This window comes from Limanda limanda, chromosome 6 (genome assembly GCF_963576545.1).
Source record: "Limanda limanda chromosome 6, fLimLim1.1, whole genome shotgun sequence".
NCBI lineage: Eukaryota > Metazoa > Chordata > Actinopteri > Pleuronectiformes > Pleuronectidae > Limanda > Limanda limanda.
In genome coordinates, this window is record NC_083641.1 from 320,417 (window position 1) to 347,968 (window position 27,552).

Here is a 27,552-nt window from a genome sequence, read left to right on the forward strand (position 1 = left end):
AGAAACCAAAAAATAAAAATACATAGATATTGAAAGTTATTTTCTTGAGGGCTCTGTCACCTTAGGTGCCTTTTTTTTTTTTTGTTATACTTTTTGTATGCGATTGAAAATGAATCTGTGTTTTTGATGGTGTTGACACAAAATAAAGGTAAAGGAGAAAAGTTGGGAGATTGTATCAATGCATATTGCAGTAGCTTAGTACATGATAGATAAATACATGTAGTTAAATAGTTTAATTTGCCTGATCTTAAGGTTAAATTTTTTTCAATATTGAATCATGTTTTGTCCCACTTTTCAAGAAACCTTATAGTTGGAAAGTCTGCATGTTTCTACCTAGGACGACAAGGTCCTCTGAAGACCTTAATATACAGTGAGCTCAGAAAGGTCTAGAAAACAAGATAGAAATTTCGTGGAACATATCAGCATTTAGAAAAAGAAATGTAGACACAAAACAGGCACACTGCCAGTCAAATACAAAACAGCACTGTAAACACAAGTTATTTAATTTGTAACATGTTCATTGTCTGAGTCTGATATTAGTGGACATAATAGCTGACGCCTACAGTGTTGCAAAAAACCTAATTCCGAACCCATCTCCTATGTGTGTTATGTGTATATGGTGTGTGGTTTCCTGAGCCGTTTAGTTGAATTTTTACCTCAGCTGCAACTTTGAATGCAGCTAATGTCTAAAATGATTGCTGAAATCTGAGCCTTCGCGTTCAACCAGCCACTTCATTACAAAAACACAATATGTATAGTGACAGAACCTCTCCAGCACTGTTTCTTAACATCCTGCTGAGCTAAAGGGAGCCTGCTTTCTCTATTAGAATGTGAATATGGCAGAACCCTTTCACTAATTCCTAATGGGCTCATACATTTTTTGTGTTTTCGGGAAACTTTATATTGCTGTGTTCAATTGTAAGGGATTATTTCCACTGTGTTTCATTATATCACCTGCCTTCACAAACAACGAATGTAATTCATTTTCTTGTGTTGTAATTTAATATTATCAAATGTTTACTATATTTTCCTTATTACAAGTATGAAAGGGATAATAAATGTTAGAGTTTTTCATTTTGTTTTGGAATTAAGTACTTGCTCATTTTGGAATGTTGTAGAGTAACAACTGACAAAGTTTGTGTAAGAGACTAACAACAACTCAACAACTATTTGTATTCATATACTTTCCTTATACCATGTTGGTATATTTTATGTTTTAATCATGTGCATTGAAATTTGAATAAATGTTTCAGCATATAAAGTACATAAATGTATCTATTTAGCTCTGGGTTAAGGCAGTGCAAAGCTAACGACTGCGTATCCAATGGACAGTTTTCTTTTTGGAAAGTGTGAGGCCCAAAAGACTCTTGATGAAAACATTAAATACATGACATTTATAGAATGCCAAACTTTGTCGTCCATATTTTTCTGTCATAATGGAAAAACTAAAGATAACTTCACACAATACTTCTACAATTCATGAAAACCTCAATCAAAAATATCTTATCACCTACTAATCATTAAATGATTTAATGCATTGATATAACCAGACACAGGTGCATGTTACAGCTGATCAGATAACAGAGGCCATTACAAACAATGTTTCTATATGTTAGACTTCTATATATGGAGCTGAATATTTCAAAAGATATTGCACAGCTTTTAGCATACAGTTAATTACAAGGATTTTCGCGCAACAAAGCAATGGTTGTTATAATTGACTGAAAAAATCTCAGTAATTCTTAACCTTGATGTGCCTTAACACGCCTGATTACGCAATGGTGATTTGTGGCAAACAGCAACATCTCCTCCGAGTGTCTCGTCTAAGTCTGATGTAAAAGAAATGTCCTTAAACTTTAGCTCTCCTTATCTTCCTCTGTCAAGTGGTGGCTTATGTGATTTTTGTTCTGCTTATTCCTCCTACAGAAAAGCATCACTTGTTCGCTTTGATAGCTGAAAAACACAAAACAAATAATCACAATAACCATAAAACCGTCATTTTGTTGTCACAGTTGTTGTGGTGTGTCAGGACATTACATTTTGGAAATCAGGATACACCTTACCTGCTATGGTGTACCTATGTTGTTGATTTAAATTGATTAATTAAGCTACATGCACATGTTAAAACACAATTTTTACCTACACAAATGTGGATATTTGCATACTTGTTTTTCATACTTCTAACTAGGCCTGTATGCTTGACCTTAGCTGGTTGCAACTTTCCTTATGAAACTTCTAAAAAGGCCTGAAATAATAAAGCCGCAGCAAGTAAAGAACTCAGTCCACAGAACCCTTAAGATGTTGTTGCACAAAAAGCTGTTGACCTGTTCGTAGTTTGGTGACGCTTGACTAAATTAGAAAACTTTGCATACATCCTACCTGATTTATCTGCAATTAAGCTTTTGTGTATCCATGACTAACCAGATTGGATAGATTTTATAGTCAATGTTTTTCATACATTTGAACTGAATTTGCCTTATTAGAGTTGTATGTGGTTCATATATTAGTTTGAAAGATTTACTGAAATTATGTTGTATTTTTCATAAATAGCATGCAAGTGCATAGTACCAGTTGCCAACTGCTGCAGATGTTTAACTCAGTGTGCGGCCTGCCTATTAAGTCACGCTCCACTGACCGCAAGCAGCCATTTGTCTGGTTATTTAAAGTTGACTAATATTGAACCTATTGCACCAAATACAAATGTGCACTTCCTCAGGCCATTAACAATACACAAGCACAGTGTGAAGGTTATAAGATTAATGGTTCTGAAAAGGCACATTCAGACATAGATTTCTACAATTATCAGATAGATTAACACAAAAATACATTTGCATCTTACATACACATACTAGGTGTGATATCCCAGTATTGATTCCATAAAAAATATGTATTAATATATAATAAATTATTTATAAAGGATTACTAATATGTACACAGAGGAAGCCTTAAATGTGGATGGGACTCAAACTCTTCAGCCGAGGACCTTTTTCACCACATTATTTTGCTCTGATGGTGTGGTTGACATCTAGTTTGATTAATTGATTGATTGATAAATATTTTGTTTCAGTTTCCAGTGTTATATTTTAGTCTGATGATTTTGGGCAGCAGGACTTGAAGATTGGCAAAGTGAAAGTCTGTTTTTACAATTTAGTAATTAAGTAACATTTTGTGATTGAAACCTGTTTGCAAACAAAGAGCATAACAGGCAGGTTTGTTGTATACGGAAATGTAGGCTATAGTTAAGGGATGAAGCTGTTGATATTCTATATTTACCTTGCTGTGAACACATCCCATTGAAAGACTAAACCAATATGAATATCTTCTACAAACAGGTATTGTCTATATAGCAACAATCTGGTATCTCTCATTCATTCTTCTGTATCAAAGAGCTCCACTATTGTCTGGAAACGGTTAACATACATCATAAGCCTAACGCCGGGTTTACACCGGACGCTGAAGCGACGCGTAAGCGCAGCGCCAAGCCTTAAATAACAGCTGTCTCCCATCTACTCCCATGTTAAACCTTTGTGCGGGTCCGACCGGAGGCGGAAGCACCGCGCTGCGCTTATTGAAGATGGTTGACATTAAATTAATAATTGAAGTGGAGAAGTACAGTTAGCTGTATGATCCTCTGCACATGTTGTATAAAGACAACACCAAAAAGGACAAATGTTGGGACGCTGTTGCAGTTAATGTTGGAGCAACAAGTGACTTTATGCTTTTATACTACTGGGTCAACGAGTGATATTATTAGTGCTGCCTGGCTTTTCAGCATCGCTTCAGCGTCCGGTGTAAACAACCAAGCGCCGGCGGGCTAGGGATTAGCGCGGCACTTCGGCGTTGCTTCCGCCTCCGGTGTAAATCAGGAGTAACCCTGCACTGGGTTCTTCTATTTTGAAAAGAATTTGCAACGCAAACTGATAACAGGGTGTTCCTGATGCGAAATGTGCAATGTCTGAATTATTCTCTAAACCCATTATATGACACAAAATTGTCAGGTGAAAGGTCAAAAGAAGCGTAATTTGATGTAGTAGACACACGGAGACAGACAACAGCTGACACCAACATTACCCCATGTTCTGATAGACTGAGCACCTTAAACAGAAGGTAAGAGAGAGCGTAATGATTGATGTTCTGATGCTGCTGGATTACAGTTTACAAAACAGACAATTATCTTTGCCATTGTATAATTGAGAAGGACAAAATCTATATTACCAGCTTTATAAATCTGATGGCTTTGTGTGTTCCCTGAGTTTGAGGTGCGAATCAGTTATATGTACCTGTTTAAATATCAATCTGTGATGAGGTAATGAACAGCAGGAATATACCTTTGTAGTCACAGGTCCTGAGTGATCCGGCACAGAGCCTCTGTCCCCTCTGGCCTGAGCTAGCACTGTGGAATTTGTCAGTTGTCCATTTGTCAGAAGAGTTTCCCTCTGGTTCTTAGCGCAGAGGGAGACAGTCAGCTGCCTGTCATCCTGGAGTGTAGGCCTACATACTTCATGGAACAGAAGTGGAGAAATGCCTACCTGCAAGAGACAGAAGGTCGTTAAAGAAAAGTTCGAAGACAGCATGTGTATGAGTCTATCATATGTACTTACCTCACTGTAAAAGTCTCTTCCTTGTTTGGATAATGATGTGAGGATTACTTCATCACCACTCTTTCTAATCTTTTGGACAATGTCATCATGCTCCATAGATTCAACAGGTTCCCCATTTACAGCTAGCAGCAGGTTTCCATCCTCCATCCCTGCCACCTCAGCTGGACTTCCCAAATCCACCTCCCTCAACACATGAACTGGGTCAAAGCAGATTTAAAGGAGACATATTATGCCAATTTACCACAAGTTGATATGGTTCCTTGGGATCTTGATGAAATGTCTGTTACATATTTTGGTCAAAACACCACAGGGATCATTTGGTTTTTGTGATGACCACTCAAAGCGCTTTACAGTAGAGCTTTACATTCACCCATTCAAACACACATTCATACAGTTATGTGGGAGCCCGGCCTTGCAAGAGGAGAACAGTGGGTATACAAACTGGAAACAGAGCAGTCAGACGCAGGGGTGTATGGTAAATAGAAATTAGGAGTTTATTTAGAACTGAGGGGGAAAAGGGAGGAGGGCGCATAAAGATAATTCAAATAGCTTTGCCGGTCTGGCAGTTGGGGTCTGGGGCTCCAGCGGGCTCTTCCTGGGGTGACGAGAGAGAAAGACAGCAGTTAATCCTCTTCATCTGACAAAAGGCAGGCCGTTGTCCTCTTACCCTGAGACTCCTTGTGAAAACGTCTGGTTCCTACTCCCTCAGTGGCTCAAGAGAGTCTGTCCCCATTTCCTCTGGTTTTTAAAAGGGCTCCTGATTGCCTCTTGATTCAGTCCACCTGTGAGAGACAATCAGAGACACCCGGGAGGGGAGGAGCTCTCCAGGAGGATCCCCTGGGGTAGTACCGCCCCTCCAACACCACGCCTCTGGATTGCCTCTGCCTGGCTGTCCTCAGCCATGTGTGGCACGGCTGACAGGCTGGGCCATCACATACCCCCCCCCCTCAGCTCCGATCCACGGTGGGGAGCGGCCGACCACAGGCAGTCGTCCCTTCTCGACATGGCATCAGCGTTTCCATGCAGCTTTCCGGCTCTGTGTTCCACTGTAAACTTAAAGTCCTGTAGCTGTAGAAACCAACGGGTTATTCTGGCATTCCTATCTTTGTTGAATGCCATCCACTTCAGTGGGGCGTGGTCAGTGACTAATGTAAACTCTCGACCCAGTAGGTGATATCTTAGTTTTTCTATGGCCCATTTAACAGCTAGACATTCCTTTTCTATTGTTGCATAATTCTTCTCATGGGGAAGCAGTTTGCGGCTTACAAAGGTTATGGGGTATTCACTTCCATCATGTACTTGGGACAGGACTGCCCCAAGGCCTACCTCTGACGCGTCTGTTTGAAGTACAAACCTCTTGCCGAAGTCGGGGGTGTGTAGCATGGTTTCGCTGCAGAGGGCTTTCTTCAAGGTATGGAAGGCCAGCTGTGTCTGTTCCGTCCACTTCACCCGGTTGGATGCACTTTTGTTTGTCAGCTCATGTAAGGGGGCCGCTAAAGAGGCAAAGTTAGGAATGAATTGTCTGTAATACCCCAATAACCCTAGAAAAGTTCTCACCTGACGTTTTGTCTGGGGTTGGGGCCAGGTTGCTATGGCATCCACCTTCTTTACCTGGGGTTTCACATTTCCTCGTCCGACAGTGTACCCAAGGTAATTCGCCTCCTCCAGGGCGAGGGAGCACTTTCCAGGGTTGGCTGTCAGTCCCGCCTCTCGTAAGGCCTGGAGAACAGCTGCTAGATGCTGCAGATGGTTCTCCCATGACGTGCTGTGGATAACAATGTCGTCCAGATACGCCGCAGCGTAGGCCTGGTGTGGCCGGAGCACTTTATCCATGAGCCTCTGGAACGTTGCCGGGGCTCCATGAAGACCAAACGGGAGGACTCGATAGTGGAAGGCGCCGTCTGGCGTTGAGAAAGCTGTCTTCTCCCTTGCTTGTGGGGTGAGTGGAACCTGCCAATATCCTTTGGTTAAATCTAGCGTGGAGATGAACCGGGCAGGTCCTAACCTCTCGACCAGCTCATCTACCCGGGGCATAGGGTAGGTGTCAAACAGAGAAATCTCATTTAACTTTCTATAGTCATTGCAGAACCTAATGCTGCCATCCGGCTTCCCAACAAGGACTATCGGACTGGACCAGGCACTGTGTGACTCCTCCACCACCCCAAGGTCAAGCATTTTCCTCACCTCCTTTCTGATGGCCTTCCGTCTGGCGTCTGGGATTCGGTATGGTCGTAGCCTTACTATTTTTCCCGGCTCTGTTCTGATGTCATGGGCGATGGCTGTTGTTCGACCCGGGGCCTCGGAGAAGACATCTCGGTTTCTATCGAGCAGTTCTCGGAGATCTTGTCCTTGACTGGATGACAGCTGGTCACTCATGTTCACTGGCGGGAGGACCTGGGGAGGCAGGTTAGCTAGCAGGACATTAGAGGGGACAGGGAGAGGCTCATGCCATGGCTTCAGCAAATTTACATGGTAAAGTTGTTTGGCTTTCCTACGGCCTGTCTGCCGTACACGATAATTCACAGGCCCCACCCGTTCCAGTATTTCATAAGGCCCGTGCCATTTGGCTAAAAACTTGCAATCATTTGTTGGAAGTAAAACCATTACCTTCTCTCCTGGTTTGAACTCTCTCACCTGGGCTCCCCGGTTGTATACATTTGCCTGTTGCGCTTGCTGCATGTGCTCCCGGACTAATGGCCAGACTTGGGTCATTCGGTGGTGCATTTGTTCCACGTGCTCCACGATACTGCGCTGGGTGGACGGCTGCTGCTCCCAGGCTTCCTTGGCCAGATCCAGCAAGCCCCGGGGTCTCCGACCGTACAGAAGCTCAAACGGTGAAAATCCAGTGGAACCCTGGGGTACTTCCCGTATAGAGAACAGGATATATGGCAGCAGTTGGTCCCAGTTCTTACCATCAACGTCGATTACCTTGCGCAGCATGTGTTTTAGGGTTTTGTTGAACCTCTCTACAAGTCCATCTGTCTGAGGGTGATAGACGGAGGTCCTTATTTGTCTCACCTTTAGACTTCGGCACAGGCATTTCATCACTTTGGACATAAAGCAGGACCCTTGGTCTGTCAGGATTCCATCCGGCAGGCCCACTCTACTGAAAAGCAGAAACATCTCCCTGGCAACCACCTTCCCAGTCGCAGACCGCAGAGGAATTGCCTCCGGGTAACGGGTTGCGTAATCCAGTATAACTAGGATGTAGCGGTGGCCACGGCTAGACTTCGGTAAGGGCCCCACTATGTCCATGCCAATCCTGCTAAAGGGTGTTTCAATAATGGGAAGGGGTATTAGAGGACTTCGGTACGCTATCTTTGGGGAGTTGATTTGACACTCAGCACAATGTCGGCAGTACTCCTCTACGGCCCTTTTGACTCCCGGCCAGTAGAAACGGCTGAGAACACGTTCATACGTCTTCTCCCTCCCTAAATGTGCCCCTAGTACGTGGGAGTGGGCTAGGTACAACACTTTTGAAGCATAGTCTTTGGGGATAAGCAACTGTTCACAGATATCACAGTTCTTCTTAGTTACTCGGTGTAACAGCTTATTCTTGACCATGAAATGTGGAAACGACACTTGACTCACCCCAGCCTGCTTTTGACCCTCTATTACTTGGACGTCTCTCCAGGCTTGGGTCAGGTTGGGATCCTGCAGCTGGGCCGAGCCGAATTGTCCTGGTCTGAGTCCTCCCTCCATTTCAACTTCTGGAAATTGAGAGAACACCTCGTCTGATTGTATGTCTTCCAGGGGCTCCATCTCAGCTGCCTTTTCGGGGTCTGTTGCTGTGGTCTGGGTGTGGACGGCTTCCTCCCTGTCGTCATTAGTAGTCTCTGCTGGGCTGCCATCGGGGGATACTGCTGCCCAGGCGGGACAAGCGACGGAAGACTGTCTCTTCTTCTCCGGTCGTCTTCTGGGTTGCCGTTTTGGGTCCATTGCCTCTGCGGGCCAGTAGCGGGAGAAGAGGGGGCTGTCCCGGCCGAAAAGCACAGGCACCGGCAGTTGCTCGACTACCCCAACCTGCAGAGTGAATCGTCCTCGAGGAGTAATCACTTGGATTTTGGAGGTTGGATACTTCCGGGTATCCCCATGGATGCAGGACACGGCCATCTCTTCACCCCAGGGGGCACTGGCGAATTGTGGTCGAACGAGAGAAACCATACTTCCGGAGTCCAAGAGGGCCTCTGTGTCTCTCCCCGCAATCTTCACCGGAAACTTTGGGGCTGGTGCTCCCTCATGGGCCCAACAGGTAGTGAGGTGGTGGCAGTAGAGACCCTTGTTATCGGTAGACCCGGCTGTCGGCATCGGCTCATCCCGATCCGGACACTCTTTGGCTAGGTGTCCCTCTCTGCCACAGGAAAAACATTGTGGGATTGGAGGAGGCCACTGGGTTTGTCTTGCAGCCGGTCCGGTCCAGCCAGGGGGCGTTCGGGCTGGTGGGGAACTGACAGCTTTGCCTACCATCTCTCTCTCTGTCTTGGCTTTATAATTGTTCGGCTTGTTTTCTGACCGCATCAGATTAGCCATCACTCGGTGATTTTCTAATAAGGCTATTAATGTGTTCACATTGGGAGGCCCCTGCTGGGCGACATACCTCTTGACATCATTTGGCAAGCCTCTTGTACACCAGTCGATCACCACTCTGTCCACTATGGGCGGTCCTTCTGCTTCTTCCAGCCAGCTCCTGGTGTGACGGACTAGCCCCATCACCTGTGCCCGGACAGGGAGAGCAGGGTCGTAGCTCCAGTCATGCACTCGCTGAGCTTTGGCGGGGAGGCTAAGTCCATATTGAGCTAGGATAGCAGTCTTTACCTTATCATAGCTCACGGCCTCTGCAGCTGAAAGATCTCGACAGGCTTTCTGAGCTTCGCCGGTCAGGAAAGGCATAAGGATGTTCGCCCATTCTGCTTTTGGCCATTTCTCTCTCGTTGCAGTCCTTTCAAACAGCGTAATATAGGTCTCGACGTCATCATCTTGCGTCAGTTTAGTCAGCACCTCTCTTGGTTTCCGCTCTTCCGCTTTCCCCGTTGCTCTACACAGCTCTACCACAGCTGTCTGCAGAGTGGCTTGTGAGTCCAGGATGGCTCTCAGGATCTCTTCCATGTTTGACCTTCTCTTCCGATCAGACGTGCTCTATTCCAACTCTGTATACCCACTGATAGCGAAGACTCAGAATGCCCGCATTCTCCACCATATGTGGGAGCCCGGCCTTGCAAGAGGAGAACAGTGGGTATACAAACTGGAAACAGAGCAGTCAGACGCAGGGGTGTATGGTAAATAGAAATTAGGAGTTTATTTAGAACTGAGGGGGAAAAGGGAGGAGGGCGCATAAAGATAATTCAAATAGCTTTGCCGGTCTGGCAGTTGGGGTCTGGGGCTCCAGCGGGCTCTTCCTGGGGTGACGAGAGAGAAAGACAGCAGTTAATCCTCTTCATCTGACAAAAGGCTGGCCGTTGTCCTCTTACCATGAGACTCCTTGTGAAAACGTCTGGTTCCTACTCCCTCAGTGGCTCAAGAGAGTCTGTCCCCATTTCCTCTGGTTTTTAAAAGGGCTCCTGATTGCCTCTTGATTCAGTCCACCTGTGAGAGACAATCAGAGACACCCGGGAGGGGAGGAGCTCTCCAGGAGGATCCCCTGGGGTAGTACCGCCCCTCCAACACCACGCCTCTGGATTGCCTCTGCCTGGCTGTCCTCAGCCATGTGTGGCACGGCTGACAGGCTGGGCCATCACAGTGCATCTATTGGCAGCACTTTGTTATTCTATGAGGGGCCATTCAGGGTTCAGCATCTTGCCCAAGGACACTTCGGCATGCAGATGGGTCAGACTGGGGATCGAACTACCGACCTTCAGGTTAGAGGACGACCACTCTACCCCTCAGCCACAGCCGCCCTAAATTTACATTTAAAACAGCACCCTTTTTACCCTGTCTAAAACAGTCCTCCTCAGATTGACCTGTTTTGAGTGCCTGGCAACGCGACACAGGAACACACAGACTAAATACACTAGGTGATGAGGAACAGGTGCAAACAATTGGGAAGGAGCAGACAATCAACAAGGTAGAGCACACACGAGGGAGGACTATCGGACAGGACGGGACTTGACATACGGTGTAGTTGGCTGAAGGTAAGCGGCGCGTTAACATGCGGCGCAAAAGCGACAGGGGAAGCGTCGGTGACACGATGCGATCCGGGGGTGTCCGAGGCAGCGGCGGATCTGCTGATGCGATGACATAGAGCCTGGGATGTGCCATGTAGTGAGACTCCCTACATGGGCATGGTTCGACAATGACGTACTTATCGGTCATAATCCCATTGGACGCACTCAAGCGTATCGTTTCTGACATAGAGAAACTACAACAGGCCGCGTGAGTTGTTTTTTTCCAGATTTTTTGGGTTGGGAGACATGCCAGATACCCAAATGAAAGTATAGATGCACTAAAAAAGCCGAATTTTCATACTATGTATCCTTTAAGTAGGAAGGACCACATGTTAGACTAACCTGATTATTAATGAGAGAAAAGTCTCAAAATGTTTTTATTTTACATGGTTTGTTCTATGTTACAGCATTTAAAATTATGACATGCAATGTGGTTGCTTTCACGCAATGTTAATGTCATATTTATACAACACATTTAAAACAACTTAGTTGACCAAAGTGCTTCACAAAGTAAGAGGTGCAACAAAAAAACAGCAAAACGCAATACATTAAAATACAAATAGTAAAGATAAATAAGAGAAAACTAAATAGAATAAAATTTTAACAATGATTTTAAGTGTGCTAGAGAGGGTGGCAGATCTAATATGGAGATTAGTGGTAAACTGTTCCAAGTTTGGGGCAGCTACTGCAAAGGCTTGATTGCTCTGGTTATGAGCCAAGTTTCAATTGGGCACGACAGGTCTTAAATACTGTGCAATTACAATGGAAGACTACGACTGTATCTCAGGACAAGAAGGTCAGCAATTTGTTCCCTGTCTCCCCAATTCCACATGCCGATGTGTCCTTGGCTAAGATACTGTACCCCAAGTATCACAGTTGTGCAGGGAGTGCATGAGTGATGTATGACAGATGAATTGCTGCACATAGATCCACTGATTGAATGTGTGTGTAAATTGGTTGATGGCGAAACTGTATTGTAAATTGCTTTGAGTGGTCATCAAGACAAAAAAAAGCTCTATATAAATATATATTTATTTCTAAGCTCTTTACAGTTCAATTATGCCATTCACATATACATTAGTGTAACGGAATTATTAGCACCACCGTTTGAAAAAAAAGATCATTTTTTTATACTTATACTATTTTATAATTACAGCATATATTGTCATTATTGTCCCCACAATAGTTCTTATTCTCACACTGTGAACTCCTAAGAAAAAACACTCGCAGCTTTTCTTGAAATTTAATGAAGTTTAAAAATGTTTTGCTTTATAACATCAACTGTCCATTTAAGTTATTTGTTGGTTTTGCGGTGAGCAGTATCTTTTCAGTGTCCTATAATCCAATGCTTTCAATAATAATCAGTTATTGTCCTCTCAGTGAATGAGTCTGTTACTTTTGAAATTGTTGAGATTATTTATTCTTTGGTAAAATCTATTTCCTAAATATATGAAATTTCTACAGCACAATAATTATCCAGGTGATGTAGTTGGCAGGAAATGCATCAACTTTCAAATGAATGATAACTTTTTCATTCTCTAAAACCGGTTTTGTACTGACATTTTTTTTAAATGGTCCTTATATAGCGGCTCTCGTTAGGGCTGGGCGATTAAAATGATAAAGACAATTATCACTAAATAACTTTTCCTCTATAGAAATATAAGACATGGTCGACACAATGTTGGTAGAACTCATTCCATCCATGGACACCAACACTTCTAGCCAACCATAATGTGAATAACGTGCCGCCGGTCCCATCATGTGGTTGGAATAGAGTTAGAACCACGTCAGGTTAGGTTGACAGACACAGCACAGTGTAGGATTAGCAGCCAGCAGCAGCACACGGGCTAATGTTTGGGCTACTGCCGCCGTGAATACCAGTATGTGTGCAAGATAAGAGAAAAATGAAAAGAGAAAATGTTAAGAAAAACTCGAGCAACAACGTTACTGAAGAAGACACCACAACGGACACAGCCCAAGGCTCAATAGATGAGGCCATTGTTGAAGATTAGGATCAGAGAATTCGTTAGCATGGAGATATTTTGGCTATTTAAAGTCTGACAAGAAGCAGAGTAGCGTGCACTGCAAATTGTATCGAAAGCATGTACCCACAAAGATAGGTTATACCACTAATCTTCTTTACCATCTGAAGCAGAAATGAAAGAAATAGTGATTTGATTTATATCGTCATATATATCAATATCGACTGATATGAAAAACAAATTCCTGATAAGATGTTTTTTTCATATCACCCAGCCCTAGCTTTTGTGATTGTGTGCCTTTGTATGTCATGTTTTCAACAGTGTCCGTCAGTCTTACCTGTACAATGCGTGCCTTCCAGCTTTTCTTGTCTCAGAAGAAAGCCATATCCATTGTGTCCTTTAGTTAGGTGCATGGTCTTGGCAGAGTAGGGGAGGCAATTGCATTTTGCTACTACAGGCAGGATGGGCATCCTCCTCCTCACATAGCAAGCTTCACTCTCACTGTCAGTGACCAGCACTGTCACTGAGTCTCCACTCTTCCTCACCTGAGAACCAAAAACACTGCAGGAGTCAAATACCTGTTAAGGCTAGACGTAGTAGACAGGGTAGATGTGGTTGTAAAGACTAGACCCATACAGTTTTGCTGAGAGAGGAGTATGTAAGCGTTGACACAAGGACTCCGTTGATCCAGATCAGTCTGTCTCCAGTACAGACACCAGCTTTCTCTGCTGGACCATCAGTCACTGTGCTCACAGTGTACTGGCCTTTCGAACCTGGTGACATGCCCATACTGTCATCATTATTATCATCATCATCAGCAGCTGTACGGGGTGGCATTCAATTCTTGTTCTTCAAAGCAAGATTAACCAGAGATAACGAGAAACCTGAGCTGTAGTTCAACATTTTGGTAAATGGGAATGACTACTGCCTTCTTTCTGACAGCAAGATGAGAAGATGGATATCTTCGGGCAGTGCGTTGGGTATGAGCTGGTCAATACCTAGTCGCCCTGGCTTAGCATAAAGCTTGGTACTGACTGCTGTTAAAAAGACTCACTTATCAACATTTGTAAACTCACTGTTTAACATGCAGTATCTTTTTTGTTTAATCCATAAACACAGATAAATGTCAACAGTTGGAACTATTGTTTGGTGATGGAATCTAGGCAACCTGTGATATAGCTGTAAAGACAGACATGCAAGTCAGATAAACTATTATTTGATACAGTGTGGACATACATAATAATTTCAGCTTCAGGCAGAACACAGTATGTGTTTCTATTACAGGGATAGTTCACCCAAAATGTTTAAGTCACTGATTATCTACTCACCACTATGCAGATGGAGGGGTGGATGAAGTGTTTGAGTCCACACAGTGTTGCAGCCAAAGTGACCCCTTCTTCAGACGTAATAAAACAACAGAACATTGCGATACAAACGCGCACCCCACGTGTGCCCTTGGGAGAGACTGTGTGCAGTTTTCTGGTGTGTCCATGAGAATGTGAAAGCGCCTCCGAGGAGGATATCAGATGACATTTAGGCATAAAACACGGTGGCGCATTTTCAAGTCAAATTTCAATGTCTGTGCTTCTGGACACTTGGCCTAAACCAGACGAGCAGTACGGAGGCATTATATTAAAATTTCTGCTGTTTTTTTACAATTTATTGGATTTGGCTGCAACACTTTTAACCCCTGAGACTTCAAAAGTGTTTTGTGGACTCAAACACCCCTCCATCGGCATAGTGGTGAGTGGATTATGGGTGAATTTTAATTGTATGGCGGACTATCCCTTTAAGCAGAAAAATCTGTGCAGGGATTTAAATCATTACTGATCAGTGGGTCATCACATCCGATGGTATTTAATTGTAAATTTATACAAACTCACAGATTAGGTGTGGATTGTGGATGCATTGTTGTGGATGAGTAGTCAATTCTGTATCTAACAATGACAGTAGTGTGTCTGCACCTTCGACAGGGATGATGGTCATTCCCAAGCCACACTCGGGTTGTCTCCTAATGTGACACAGTCTGGGTCTGGACCAGTGGTCCCCTTTTGACAACTTGGCCAGCATCTTCAGGTCCAGACTCATAGAAACTGCCTGGAAAAGAGATGCATCATTAATAACACACATTACTATCATCTAGACATCTCTTCCTACATCAAAGGGTACCGACAAGAGCCCTTTTCAGGGTTAGTGACTAATATGATCCAGATTTATGATAAGACATCATCTATTAATAACCAAATAAATGCTATCATCAGTGTAAGTGAAGTGTGACAGAGAAAAACCACACACACAGTTCTTCCCACAGATTATGTGTTCAAACTTCATTGCTGCAGAAGAAGTGATGCTGAATTTATTCAGCAACATAAATATGCGAAAAGAACAGAGGAACAGAATCACTTGTTGACTGACACAGAGTAACTAGCCGAGTGATGCACCGGGGGGTTATCAAATAATAATTAATTAACTGTAATGGAGGTAAAAGATTGAAATAATCGTGAAATTGATTTGAAATCATAACGCCCAGCCCTAGTTTGACTGTAGTGTATTTTTCATCCTCATACATACCTGTTCATACTCTGTTCTCCTCAACACTAGGAGAAACAGGTGTAAGCCACATGACTGGATCTTCCTCACCAACTGGCAGTTAAACATAGAGAGACGAATGGTTCAGATAATATACACTTTTTTATCACTAATGCCTCTAAATCCCTGTTCCTTTAATATCAGGTCAATGCCAAATGAATACAAGATTTATTTTTTCATTCATAGGATTAAACTCAGGTTGAGATAAAGGAAACCCAATACATGCCTGCAAAAACCTTTAGATGAGTCTAATCTGATAAAATGTCATGAAACTGTAAAAGAAACAGGTGAATAGTAGTGGATCAAGCCTGTTTCTTAAGAGGGAGTGCTTTAATCTTTTGACCTTCAGTAAAATGGTAATGGTCTGTAATAATTATAAGCATTTCTTATCTTGATTACCACTCATTGCCATTCACCAAACACATCTATGTGCAGGAATTTTCCTTTCATAAATCTTGCAGACACTACCGCCAAAGCTGTCATGAGTAGTTTGGGGTTCATCTAATTCAACACTGAATAGGGGAGACTAACATCGAACCGCCGACCTTCTGGTTAGTGGACGACGACCATAGAAAATAAAATGTCCAGTGTTGATCCCTGAGATCACTACAAGGAGAGGCCAGAATAATACCGACATTTTTCAGTAGTTGCGTTTTTGCTCTGAGCGTGGGCACTGCTATACTCAATGTAGACATTAGTTGCTCAGTTTCCCTTCTGTGACCTCTGTCACTTTGAAGTCTCATTGTTGTTCTTTCTTTATCTCAACATGATCTTTGTAGTCTCACATCTCATAGACTCCTGACAGAGTTATCTTCCCTGCTTATTTCTTCCCTACTTATTTACATCCAATTGGATCAGATCCTGACTCGATCATTTCAAAACACAGATGTGAAAGCATGTTTGCTTCCTGGCTCATCTAAATAGAACAGAGGCAACCAAACCGTATTCTAATCTGCAAAGTGTAGTAAAAGAGATTTTAAATGAGATAAAAAAACAGCAAAATGCCCAGTGGTCTCATTTATAACCATTGCGTACGCAACACAAAACAGGCCTGAACACATAAATAAATACTGCCGTGACAGTGGTGCGGGGTTCTGCGTGATGTGTGCATGCGAAAGGAAGGACGAGGAGGAAGCGAGGGTTCAGCGATTTCTGATCCCACACATTGTATTATCCACAGCAGCGGCAGAGTATCAGTGTATTTTCTTTATTAGTCACATCACTGCTGTCCCATAAACGCGTCCTCCACCTCAGTAACAAACACCTCAATGTCAGTGTCAGAAAGTTTCACTTCCTCTTCTCATCGCTTGATGCCGTGACTCCGTCAGGACTCACGGTGGAAACCGATGTCAGCTGCATAATTTAATATTCATGCCGTGCTTTGCATTGACCATTTATGGTTGAAAGGGGGCGTGTGGAGGGCGGATTTGGAGGCAGATCCACGTACGAACGTTTTCAGGTGGACTGTGATTTATAAAGCGAACATTGCGTTCAGGTGTTCGCGCACACAGTTTTATAAATCCGGCTTTTGTGCGAACGTACACTTTTAGTAAGAATCCTACGCACTGTTTGAGGTTGCTTCTCTATTTATCTACCCCTATGTGTTAAATCTCTTAAAATGTATTCAGTAGCAAATCAATCAATATAATAATTTTTTCATCATGAACTTGACTGCCAGCAAGTGCCTCTCTGTGCAGAATAAGCATTTTCTCCCTACGTCTTTGTGAGTTTTGCATAAATTGCATGAGCGTTTAAGTGTGTCGTTGAGACGGCTTTGCCGAATGACTGCTGGGATTAGTAACAGTAACAGTTCCCTCCAGGACTTGAGCACTGTGATAAATAATGAGCTGGGGAAATTGCCATGGTGAAGCCCAATGAAAGGTTAGTTTTTGTGATGTCTATTTAACTTATCTTGTGGGCACCATGAAATGCACAACATATCTTACTAGGTTTGATCAGGCACCTGCCCCTAATAAACTGGACTGGACCAATCATGCCAGTGCACTATTTAAGAAGGGCCAGAGCAGACTGTATCTGCTCAGGAGACTGAGGTCTTTTCTAGTGCAGGGGGCGCTCCCGAAGACCTTTTATGACTCTGTAGTGGCATCTGCCATATTCTTTAGAATAGATTGCTGGGGTAGCAGAATTCAATTGCTGACAGGATGAGACTGGACCGACTTATTAGGAGAGCCAGCTCGGTTCTGGGATACCAGCTTGACCCAGTGGAGGTGGTGGGGCAGAGGAGGATGATGGCGAATCTGTCTTCTCTCATGGACAACCAGTTACACCCCCTGCAGGACACCATCACAGCACTGGGCAGCTCCTTCAGCAACAGACTGATCTACCCTAAGTGTCTGAAGGAGAGGTATCGCAGCTCGTTCCTTCCTGCAGCAGTTTACAACCTGCTCTGCTCCAGGTAAAAGTAAAACTAAATGCGCCACCAGGCACGTGCACAGACATTTTGGGGGGCAGGTGCTCAAACCAAAAAAAAAGGGCACCCATCGCCAAAATTATTTATGAAAGTAAAAATAGTAATAATAAATATATAAAAACTTACTGATTCTCCCTTATTTGTTTTACTAGTTGATGGCCTGATCCAACTGCTACCCTGAGCTGCTTGCTGCAGTTCCCTGTCCTTCTGCTTTTGGAGTCTCTCTTTTCTTGGCATTATGCTGCAAATTTTGTAAATGAGATAAATCAATATTGTGGAAAAGTGACTTACATAATCTCTATAAAGCTGACAACACAGTACACACACATTTTTGTTTACTGTTTTCTGAGTCCGCTCCTCCGCTCCCTACACTGGCTACCAGTGGCTGCCCGCATCCGGTTCAAAACACTAGTACTCGCATACCATGCTGTAAACAGATCAGGTCCAGTTTACATCCAGGACATGGTCAAACACTACACACCAGCACGTTCACTCCGCTCTGCTTCAGCTAAACGACTCGTTGCTCCTTCACTGCGAGCTAAACACTCATCAAAATCACGACTGTTTGCTGTCCTAGCTCCTAAATGGTGGAATGAGCTCCCACTCGACATCCGTACATCTGAAAGTTTACACATCTTCCGCCGAAAACGAAAAACATACCTCTTCCGACTGTACCTTGAATAAAAAAAATTAAAAAAAAACACTTTTGAAACTAACACTTTGGTAGCACTAAAATGGCACTTACTTATAGCACTATGTAGTTTTGCTTTATTTCGAAGAAATTGTACTGTCTTGATTCTTGTTTGGTTTGTACCCTCTGGGTTGAATGCACTTATTGTAAGTCGCTTTGGATAAAAGCGTCAGCTAAATGAAATGTAATGTAATAATGTAATGTAAAGTATAAGCAGCATTACACTAATAATATACCACAATATACCTCAACAGACTGTCATGTAGCTCAACTTAAGACTGCCTTTAAATTATCTGCCTGTCTGCCTGCCTGCCTGTCTGCCAGCATGCCTGTCTGTCTGTCTGCATGGCTGTATCTCTCTCCCTCTCTCTCTTCATTAAACATGACAAACGTCAGTAAACAGCTGAACAAGGCTTGGAAATCACGGATTTCGTGAGTTTTTTGTTAGTTTATTTTCTAAGGAAACGTCGGACCAGTCGCTACGTAATGTTTTCAGCAGCGGTGATATTGTGGTTAATTTATCACCAAACAACGTCGGGGGATTGCACACACACACCGTCATTACCTGTATGTCTGATTCTGCAGTCAGACGAGAAGAGACTGCAGCCGTTTGGCCTGGCGCTGCATGAGGAGGAGGAGGGAATGGGGAGGGGCCCGGCGGGGGCTTGTGAGCGCCGCGGAGCATGTCGGGGTGAAATTCTCACAAGAACTCAAATTAATGCCCCGTCAGATATCAAAACACATTGGGGGGGAAATGATGACAGAGTATTCTTAAATATTGATGAATGAAGAAAAAATTGGGCTCCAGCAGAAGGGGCACTTTTCTCATCCAGGGCAAAAGGGCAGGTGCCTGAGCACCACTAGGGGTCTATCTGTGCACGTGCCTGTGCGCCACCACTATGGACTGTCACTTTAAATCTTCTCAACTGTAATATAAACCATTATGTGCCATCCATTTATTCTACATATTCTGGTACATAATATATTTCCTTACACTGTATATACCGGTTTAATAACATTGAAATTTATTCTATATTGTATATTTCTATTTCTTTATATTCCTTCACCCAAGTACTGCATGCTACTTATGTGATGTCTTCTGCTGCTGTTACATTGCAAATTTCCCCATTGCGGGACTAATAAATTACTTCTTATCTTATCTTACATTACTTTACCGTACACAGCAGATTATTAACTGGACACTGACCCTGTACAAGTCCATGTTGCCCACATATTCATCGTTGACGTCCAGCACTCTGTCTCGGTTTCTGAGGCCACTACGCTCTGCAGGACTCCATGGCTCCACATCTCTGATCTCAAATCCACAGTTGCTCTGGTCCATCCGCAGGTAGAAACCAAAGCTCTGTCCCTCTAGACGCTTCAGCTGGCACAGTCTGGGCACCACATTTTGACCGGATTCTGCACAGGGTTAATTAAAGATAATCAACACTGGTAGAGACACTATTGTCCATGTAAAGGCACGTATCAAATGTTACCTGGATCATCAGTGATCACTAGAGTTGGATTATCAATACCTTCCTTTGGATTGAAGGTAAAACTGAGGGAAGGAGAAATGAGAAATGGACAGTCAGTATAGCGGTGTGTCATAGGTCAACAACTAATATACTAAATGTCTTTAAAGAACTTTTTAAGGACCATACCGCTGGTTCAAAGGTTGTATAACAGAATATTTTAATCCGGCCCGCCGAACTTGTCCAAATAATAAAAAAATAATTAAAGTAATTTTTTTTTTTTTTAAACTAACAATTTCGTAGCACTTTAATGGCGCGTACTTATAGAACTTTGTAGTTTTGCTTTATTTTTGAAGAGATCGTACTTTTATGATTCTTGTTGTTCTGGGTTTGAACCCTCGGGGTTGAATGCACTTATTGTAAGTCGCTTTGGATAAAAGCGTCAGCTAAATTAAATTTACCCGGGAGTGTGGTGTATAGGGCTCAAAAGGTCACATGATCTCCCTTCACTCTGCCCTGTGAGCCCTTCTGTAAAATGAGAGGATCAAGGAAACGAAAAGTGGACAATGAGTGCCGAGTTTTTAACACAGAGTCGACAACAAAATACTTTTTCACTGATGTCCAATCGAAGGCCGTATGCCTGATATGCCGAGAAACTGTTGCAGTTTTCATGGAGTACAACATCAGCCGTCACTTTGCTACGAAGCATGCTATCTACACTAGCAAGCAGTCAACGCAAGAACGGGTGGCTGCAGCTAAGACGTTGGCGACTAATTTACAGACTCAGCAACATTTTTTTCACCAAGGCATATTTTTTGGGGGGCATTCAAAATAGCAAAGGCTAGCAAGCCGTTTTCTGAAGGCGGGTTTTTGTTATAGCCTTGCAAATAAGTGCTTTGCTACTTGGTAAAGGCCAAATCCTTTCATGTAATGATTTTTCCATGTCATTTATATTACTTCACAAAAACACTCCATCCATCTGTTCCTGGCCCCGCCCCTCTGTTAAATTTTGGAACCCATTGTGGCCTGCGAGTCAAAAAGTTTGCCCACCCCTGCCCTAGCCCGTTCACTCCGCTCTGCATCTGCCAATCGGCTTGTTGCTGTCACACCGCGGTGAGGTTTGTCTTGTCTTGGGGTTTTTGTCTCGTAACTTCCTGTTTTATTTTGAAATCCTAACTCTCCTCTCGTTTCAGGTCACTTGCCCTTCCTCATGTGTCAGCGGTCTGATTGTCTCTGATTGTTTCCACCTGTTCCCTTCACCCTCATGTGCTTATAGTCTGCGTCTCCCCTTTGTCTTGTGCCGAAGTGTTTCGTTCTTGTTCGTGCACCTAAGCCTTACCCACAGTGATTGTCGTTTTTGCCAAAGAGTTTCTTGCTACGCCACGTAAGTTGTTTTCTGTTTCCTCCTTGAGAGTGATTTTTTGTTTGTTAAAGTTTTCCAGTTTAGCTTTGTTTTGTGTTGTTTGTAAACTGTTTTTCTTCCCTTTTGGAGCGATTTATGTTAAGAGAGATTTAGTTAGTTTGTTGAGCCTCCTGTTTAGGTGAGCCTTTTCTTTTGCCCCATTTATTAGTAGTTTGGTTTTCCTCCTTCGGGAGCGCTTTTGATTTCTTGCTCTTGCCATTTGTTTGTCCTCCTTCGGGAGTGGTTTATGTTTAAAAGCTTTTTCTTTTTCTAGTGTATGTTTTGTATTTATTAGGAAGTTCTTTTCCCCAGTTATTGCTTGCCAAGTATTATATTATTATATAGTTAGTGAGATTTTCATAGCCTTCTTGTTTGTCACTCTGCATTGAGGTTCTGAAATCAATAGTGTGCTGGTACGTGATATTCTCTGCTTCTGAGTCCTCATTCCAGTCCAGGCCTGACAGTTGCTCCATCACTGTGCGCTAAACACTCATCAAAATCAAGACTGTTTGCTGTCCTGGCTCTTAAATGGTGAAACGAACGTTGTAGATTGGTTTACTTGAAGAAAATTGTACTTTCTTGATTCTTGTTGTTCTGGGTTTGTACCCTCATGGTTGAATGTGCTTATTGTAAAACGCTTTGAATAAAAGCGTCAGCTAAATGAAATGTAATGTAATGTAAATGCATAAAGAAAAGTAGAATTAAATTGTACTTACACTTATTAACTATTTACAACTCCTAAATAACTGGCATATAATTGATATATCTAATTTAGAAAAGGTTATTAAATAATTTAAAAAGTATTCAATTAAAATCATTAAATGCATTTTAGATTAAGTTAAGAACCCCTCACTCTCTAAGTGGCAGGTTAAGCTGTGTCTGTGTTTATTTTACTTGTGTTAAATCTTGCATGCAGTTCCCTAGGTTAACATTTGTTTACTCTTTGCACACTGTTTAATTACAGTTGAAATGTGAAATGCTTCTGTAACACTGTTATTGAAACTGATTCAGGGAAATTTTCTTATGTTGTATAGAATCAAATGACCAGAAACCTGATGTGTGTCTGTCTGCCGCACTTTATCTGTATTGTACAGATTTTCCATTCCTGGGCCCCATAAATTAGCTATTACACTTTATATTAGGGTATGCAGAGAGGTTTGTAAATTATCTATCTATATGTTAACACATCATTTGAAATAGGTGAGGAACACCTCAGGATTTGTTCTGTAGTGCTTTTATGTGCTGGCTGCTTCTGCAGCTATCTTCTCTGACACATGGAGCCTCCTAGTCACTTGCAGGAGCTTCACCTGTGGACCCTAAGTGGTTTAGAGGTTCACATTAACGCCCGATCTCACACACTCCACACAGAGCTCAAGTCTCTGTAGCAAGTGAATTTAAACATTGACCCGCCTGGATCCCCTGACTGTTAATAGTTTATAATAATAATAACTTTATTTCTATAGCACTCATCTAAATGATGTTAGAAATTGCTTCGCACAAAAGTACATGGCGATATGAAGATTCGATTGTAATAAAAGATATTCTGTTCAGTCCAATTTAAGAGCCAAATCGTCACATAATAAAGACAAGACCTTAAGTTTATGGAAAAACCCAACAGGTCCCACAATGAGCAAGCACTGTGAAGTTTTGAGTAGTGATTTAAAGATAGTTAGTGAGTTGGCGAGCCTAATCTCATCAGGCAGGGAGTTCCCGAGCCTCAGGGCCCTGACAGAGAAAACCAAGTCACCTTGAGTAGCCAACCCTGATCTTGGGACAGCCAACAGGGACAGGCTGGCCAATATCAGGTTACGACTAGGATTATAGGGAGTCAAGAGCAGCGAAATGCATGTGGGGGCCAGCCCATGTTGATTTAAAAAAGTTATTAAAATAATCTTAAAATCAGTTTTGGCAGATAACACGAACAGCCAATGATAAAGAAAATAGCGCTGCGCAGAACCAATCATGTGGCTGGAATAGAGTTATAGCCCCATCAGGCCAGGTTGACGCACACAGCACAGAGTGTAGGAGTAGCAGCCTGCAGCAGCAGACATGCTAATATATAGGCTACTGCAGCCTTGCACACCAGTATGTCAGGAGTAATTGCGAGATATAAAGAGAAAATGATAAAATAAACTTGAGTGACAGCATTTACCAAAGAAGACACCCCACCAAACACAGCCCATGGCTCTATAGACTAGGATATTGCAGAGGATTCCGGTAGTGTGGAGATATTTTAGCTTTTTAAAGTCCGACAACAAACAGAGTTGCATGCACTGCAAAATGTGTCAAAAGCATGGTCCCACAGAGGAGGGACGGCGGAGCAGCGACATGTGAAGACGTGTCTTGGTGAGCTCTGCTTAGATTGAACATTTACTTAATATTCCTCCTCTCCTTCTCGTCCTTTCCGGTGCGAAAGTGTCTCTAAAGTGCCAGGTCCCTCGAATTAGTCGTTTTTTATTTATTTCTAAGCTGCTCAGAATGCCTAAATGTCAAAAGCCGAAGTCAGGGCCGGACGCCACGGACTCGCCTGATGTTGATCCGACCGCGGAAGCAAGTTCAGGGCCGGGTCTCGGGGCAATCATGGCGGCCATTAAGCAGTCGGAGCGGAGTGTGCTCACCAAGATCGAATCGTCTGTGACAGCGGCTGCAGATAAACTGCACAAGGAAATAGACAGCTTGGCAAGTGACTTAAAGAAAGAAATCCTGAAGGTGCGCGCAGAGTTTACGAGGGTGACAGAAGAAATTCGGAAAGAAAACGCCACATTCTCAACTCGCATTGGTGATCTCGAGGAGGAAGCTAATGGTCTGGCTAACCGAGTTATAGCACTTGAAGCTAAAGTTAATACGCTGTCTACACAAGTCGCCCGGCTGACAGATAAGACCGATGATTTGGAGTCCCGGCAGCGGCGAGATAACTGCAGACTGATTGGAGTGGAAGAGGGACTCGGAAACATCCGACCGGAGAGTGCCGTTGCCGAATTGCTGAAGGAAGCGCTTTCACCCAATTCACCCACCACAAGCAGTACTAATTCTAGTTGATTTTACTCTCTTTTTTTTCTGGTGGGGTAATCTTCCAACTGTAAGTGTTAAGAACCTTATCAGCCTGTGAACAAATGGTGCCAGCACACACGCAGCAAGAATAGTATCGAGAAGAAAGCCCTTTTACATTTTTTGTTCTGCCTTTGCAGAGTTCATGCAAGAGTTTAAGTTAGTGTAGACGTGTTATATGCTTAGAAGAGAGAGGAGAGTTTTCAGGGCAGTCTCAGGTTTAAGGAAGACCAGCCCGGGAGTCCAGGATGGTAAGGGGTTTATATATGTCTATTTGTTTGTTTTTGTCCGTTTTCTTTTGGTTTCATTTGTGGTTTATGGTTTGACTCAAACATGCACTAAAGTACTCAGATATAGCCAACATGCAGGACCGGTTCACTACAGACTGTTGCTCTATGATTCTGAATAATGCAAATAATCAACAAGGAGCAATTTCGTTCATTAGCTGGAACGTCAAAGGCCTGAATAACATGGTTAAACGGAGCAAAATATTTAGTCATCTGAAATCACTAAAACCTGATGTAATATTGCTACAGGAGACACATTTAAATATTAATTCCCAAAAAAGACTAAGTTGTAAATGGATTGGACAAATATATCATTCACGTTTTAATTACAAAGCCAGGGGAACAGCATCCTGATTAGAAAGGGGATCCCATTTGAACACTCTGAAGTAATATCAGATGCTAATGGCAGATATATTATTGTAGTGGGCAAGCTATTTAATACACCAGTAATATTGGCTAACATTTATGGACCAAACTGGGACAATGCACAATTCTTTCTTAATTTTTTTTCAACTCTTCCGGACCTTAATTCCTACAAGTTAATTTTAGGTGGAGACTTCAACTGCGTCCTTCATACCCAGCTAGACAGGTCAAGTGTAAGGGCAAATAATACTCTCATCAGCCGCAGTGGTTATTAATTCCCTCCTCTACTCTTATGGCTTATCAGACCCCTGGCGGACAAAAAATCCAACTACGAAGCAATTCTCCTTCTTTTCCTCCGTTCATCATAGATATTCCAGGATTGATTATTTCATTGTCGATAACCAGCTACTCCCCTTAATTTCCAGCAGTAAATATCACAGTATAGTGCTATCAGACCACAGCCCAGTACAGATGGATCTAGTTTTTCCAGCCAATGAAGCGCCTCAACGAACTTGGCGGCTTGACCCCCAGCTACTTTTATGTACACATTTCAGAACATTTCTCAACAGTCAGATTGACTTCTTTTTGGAAATTAATGATACTCAGGATGTTTCAAGGGGAATTTTATGGGAGTCTATGAAAGCCTATATTAGGGGCCAAGTTATCTCTTATGTGGCACATAGGAATAAGGAGCGTTCCAAACAACTTAAAGAGCTTGCTGACAAAATTGCAGATATTGATAGGCGTTATGCTCTTTCGCCTACACCAGATCTTTTTAAGGAGAAATTACTGTTGCAAACTGAATTCAATAAGCTTATGACATGGAAAGCCGAGAAAAATATTTTTAAATCCAGACAGGTATATTATGAGCATGGAGATAAAGCGGGGAGACTCCTTGCACTTAAACAGCAGTCAACTGCACAAATTATCCCAGGAATTAATACAGGCGCTGACTCGATATCTCGCAGTCCCAGAGTCATTAATGACCAGTTTAAGCAATATTATTCTACTCTATATCAGTCAGAGGTAGATGGTAGCTCATCTGAGATTTACTCGTTTCTTGATTCTCTTGATACCCCAAGGCTTTCTCCAGATGCTCAGTCATCTCTAGAGCAGCCATTGTCGCTTGAGGAAATAACGAGTGCCATCAGATTGTCTCGAACAGGAAGGGCGCCAGGTCCGGACGGATTCCCCACAGAGTTTTACAAGGAATTTTCTTCAAAACTCGCATCTATTCTGAAATCAGTCTATGATGAATCTTTGGCTAATGGAAGATTGCCGCAAACGCTTACCCAGGCCACAATTTCAGTTTTACTAAAAAAAGATAAGGATCCTGTACAGTGTAGCTCATATAGGCCAATAAGTCTTTTGTGCTGTGATTATAAAATTTTAACTAAAACTCTTGCAAAACGATTAGACCCTGTTATTCCTACCATTATTAATGAGGACCAAACAGGCTTCATTCCTGGGCGGCAATCATTTTTTAATGTGAGAAGATTATTTAATGTGTTATTTTCCCCCCATTCAACAGTACAACCTGAAGTTATTGTAAGCCTTGACGCTGAAAAGGCGTTTGACAGAATTGAATGGACCTATCTTTTCGCAGCTTTAGAAAAATTTGGAATGGGACCAACTTTTTGTAAGTGGATCAAAGTCCTATATTCAACACCCATGGCGGCAGTCAGGACAAATGGCCTGATTTCGGAATATTTTCCGCTCCACAGAGGTACAAGACAGGGTTGCTGTCTGTCGCCTTTTCTGTTTGATATTGCGATAGAACCACTGGCGATTGCTATTAGATCAGATGACAGGATAAAAGGTATATCCAGGGGTGAAACAAACCATAAAACTTTGCTTTATGCTGATGATCTGCTTTTGCAAATATCAGACCCAACTGAGAGCATGCCCTACCTTCTCCACTGGTTGCAAAAATTCAGTAGCATATCGGGGTATAAAGTTAATTTGTCAAAATCTTTATTATTTCCACTGAATAATCTGGCAAAACAGACCACTTATGAAAATTTGCCTTTTAAAATTGAAAATGACAAATTTACTTATCTGGGAATAGAAATAGCAGGTTCAATTAAAGCTATTTTTCAGTATAACTTTAGGTCGATTTTGGACCGTACCAAAACTGATTTGGATAGGTGGTCAAATCTCCCACTCTCATTGGCAGGGCGGATAAATGTAGTGAAGATGACTGTAATGCCCAGGTTTCTTTATTTATTCCAAATGATTCCCATTTTTCTCCCAAAATCCTATTTTGCTAGGCTGGATCGCTTTATTTCTGTGTTCATATGGAATAAAAAACCTGCACGTATAAAGAAGGCAAGCCTGGAGAGAGTGAAATCTGATGGTGGTTTGGGTTTACCTAATTTTTTATTTTACTATTGGGCAGCTAATATTGTCAAGCTGACACATTGGATTACCATGTTCGCAGATAAGGAGGGTCCGGTCTGGACTGATATGGAACTGGGAGCTACACTCCCAGTTTCTCCGATTTCGGTCCTAACTGCCCCTCTCAC

The 27,552-nt window shown here is 42.8% G+C and overlaps 1 protein-coding gene across 1 annotated transcript; it reads right to left on the minus strand.

The window, feature by feature from the left end:
• Positions 1 to 1,933: 1,933 nt before the first annotated feature.
• LOC133003609 (Na(+)/H(+) exchange regulatory cofactor NHE-RF3-like) lies at positions 1,934 to 21,802 on the minus strand. Its single transcript, XM_061073396.1, has 10 exons — positions 21,792 to 21,802; positions 19,952 to 20,013; positions 19,663 to 19,874; positions 15,316 to 15,387; positions 14,709 to 14,841; positions 13,381 to 13,517; positions 13,082 to 13,289; positions 4,602 to 4,798; positions 4,496 to 4,529; positions 1,934 to 1,953 (listed from the first exon to the last, which is right to left on the minus strand). Exons 1-10 carry the CDS (start codon positions 21,800 to 21,802, stop codon positions 1,934 to 1,936), a joined length of 1,086 nt encoding a protein of 361 aa, XP_060929379.1.
• Between the last annotated feature and the right edge of the window lie 5,750 nt (positions 21,803 to 27,552).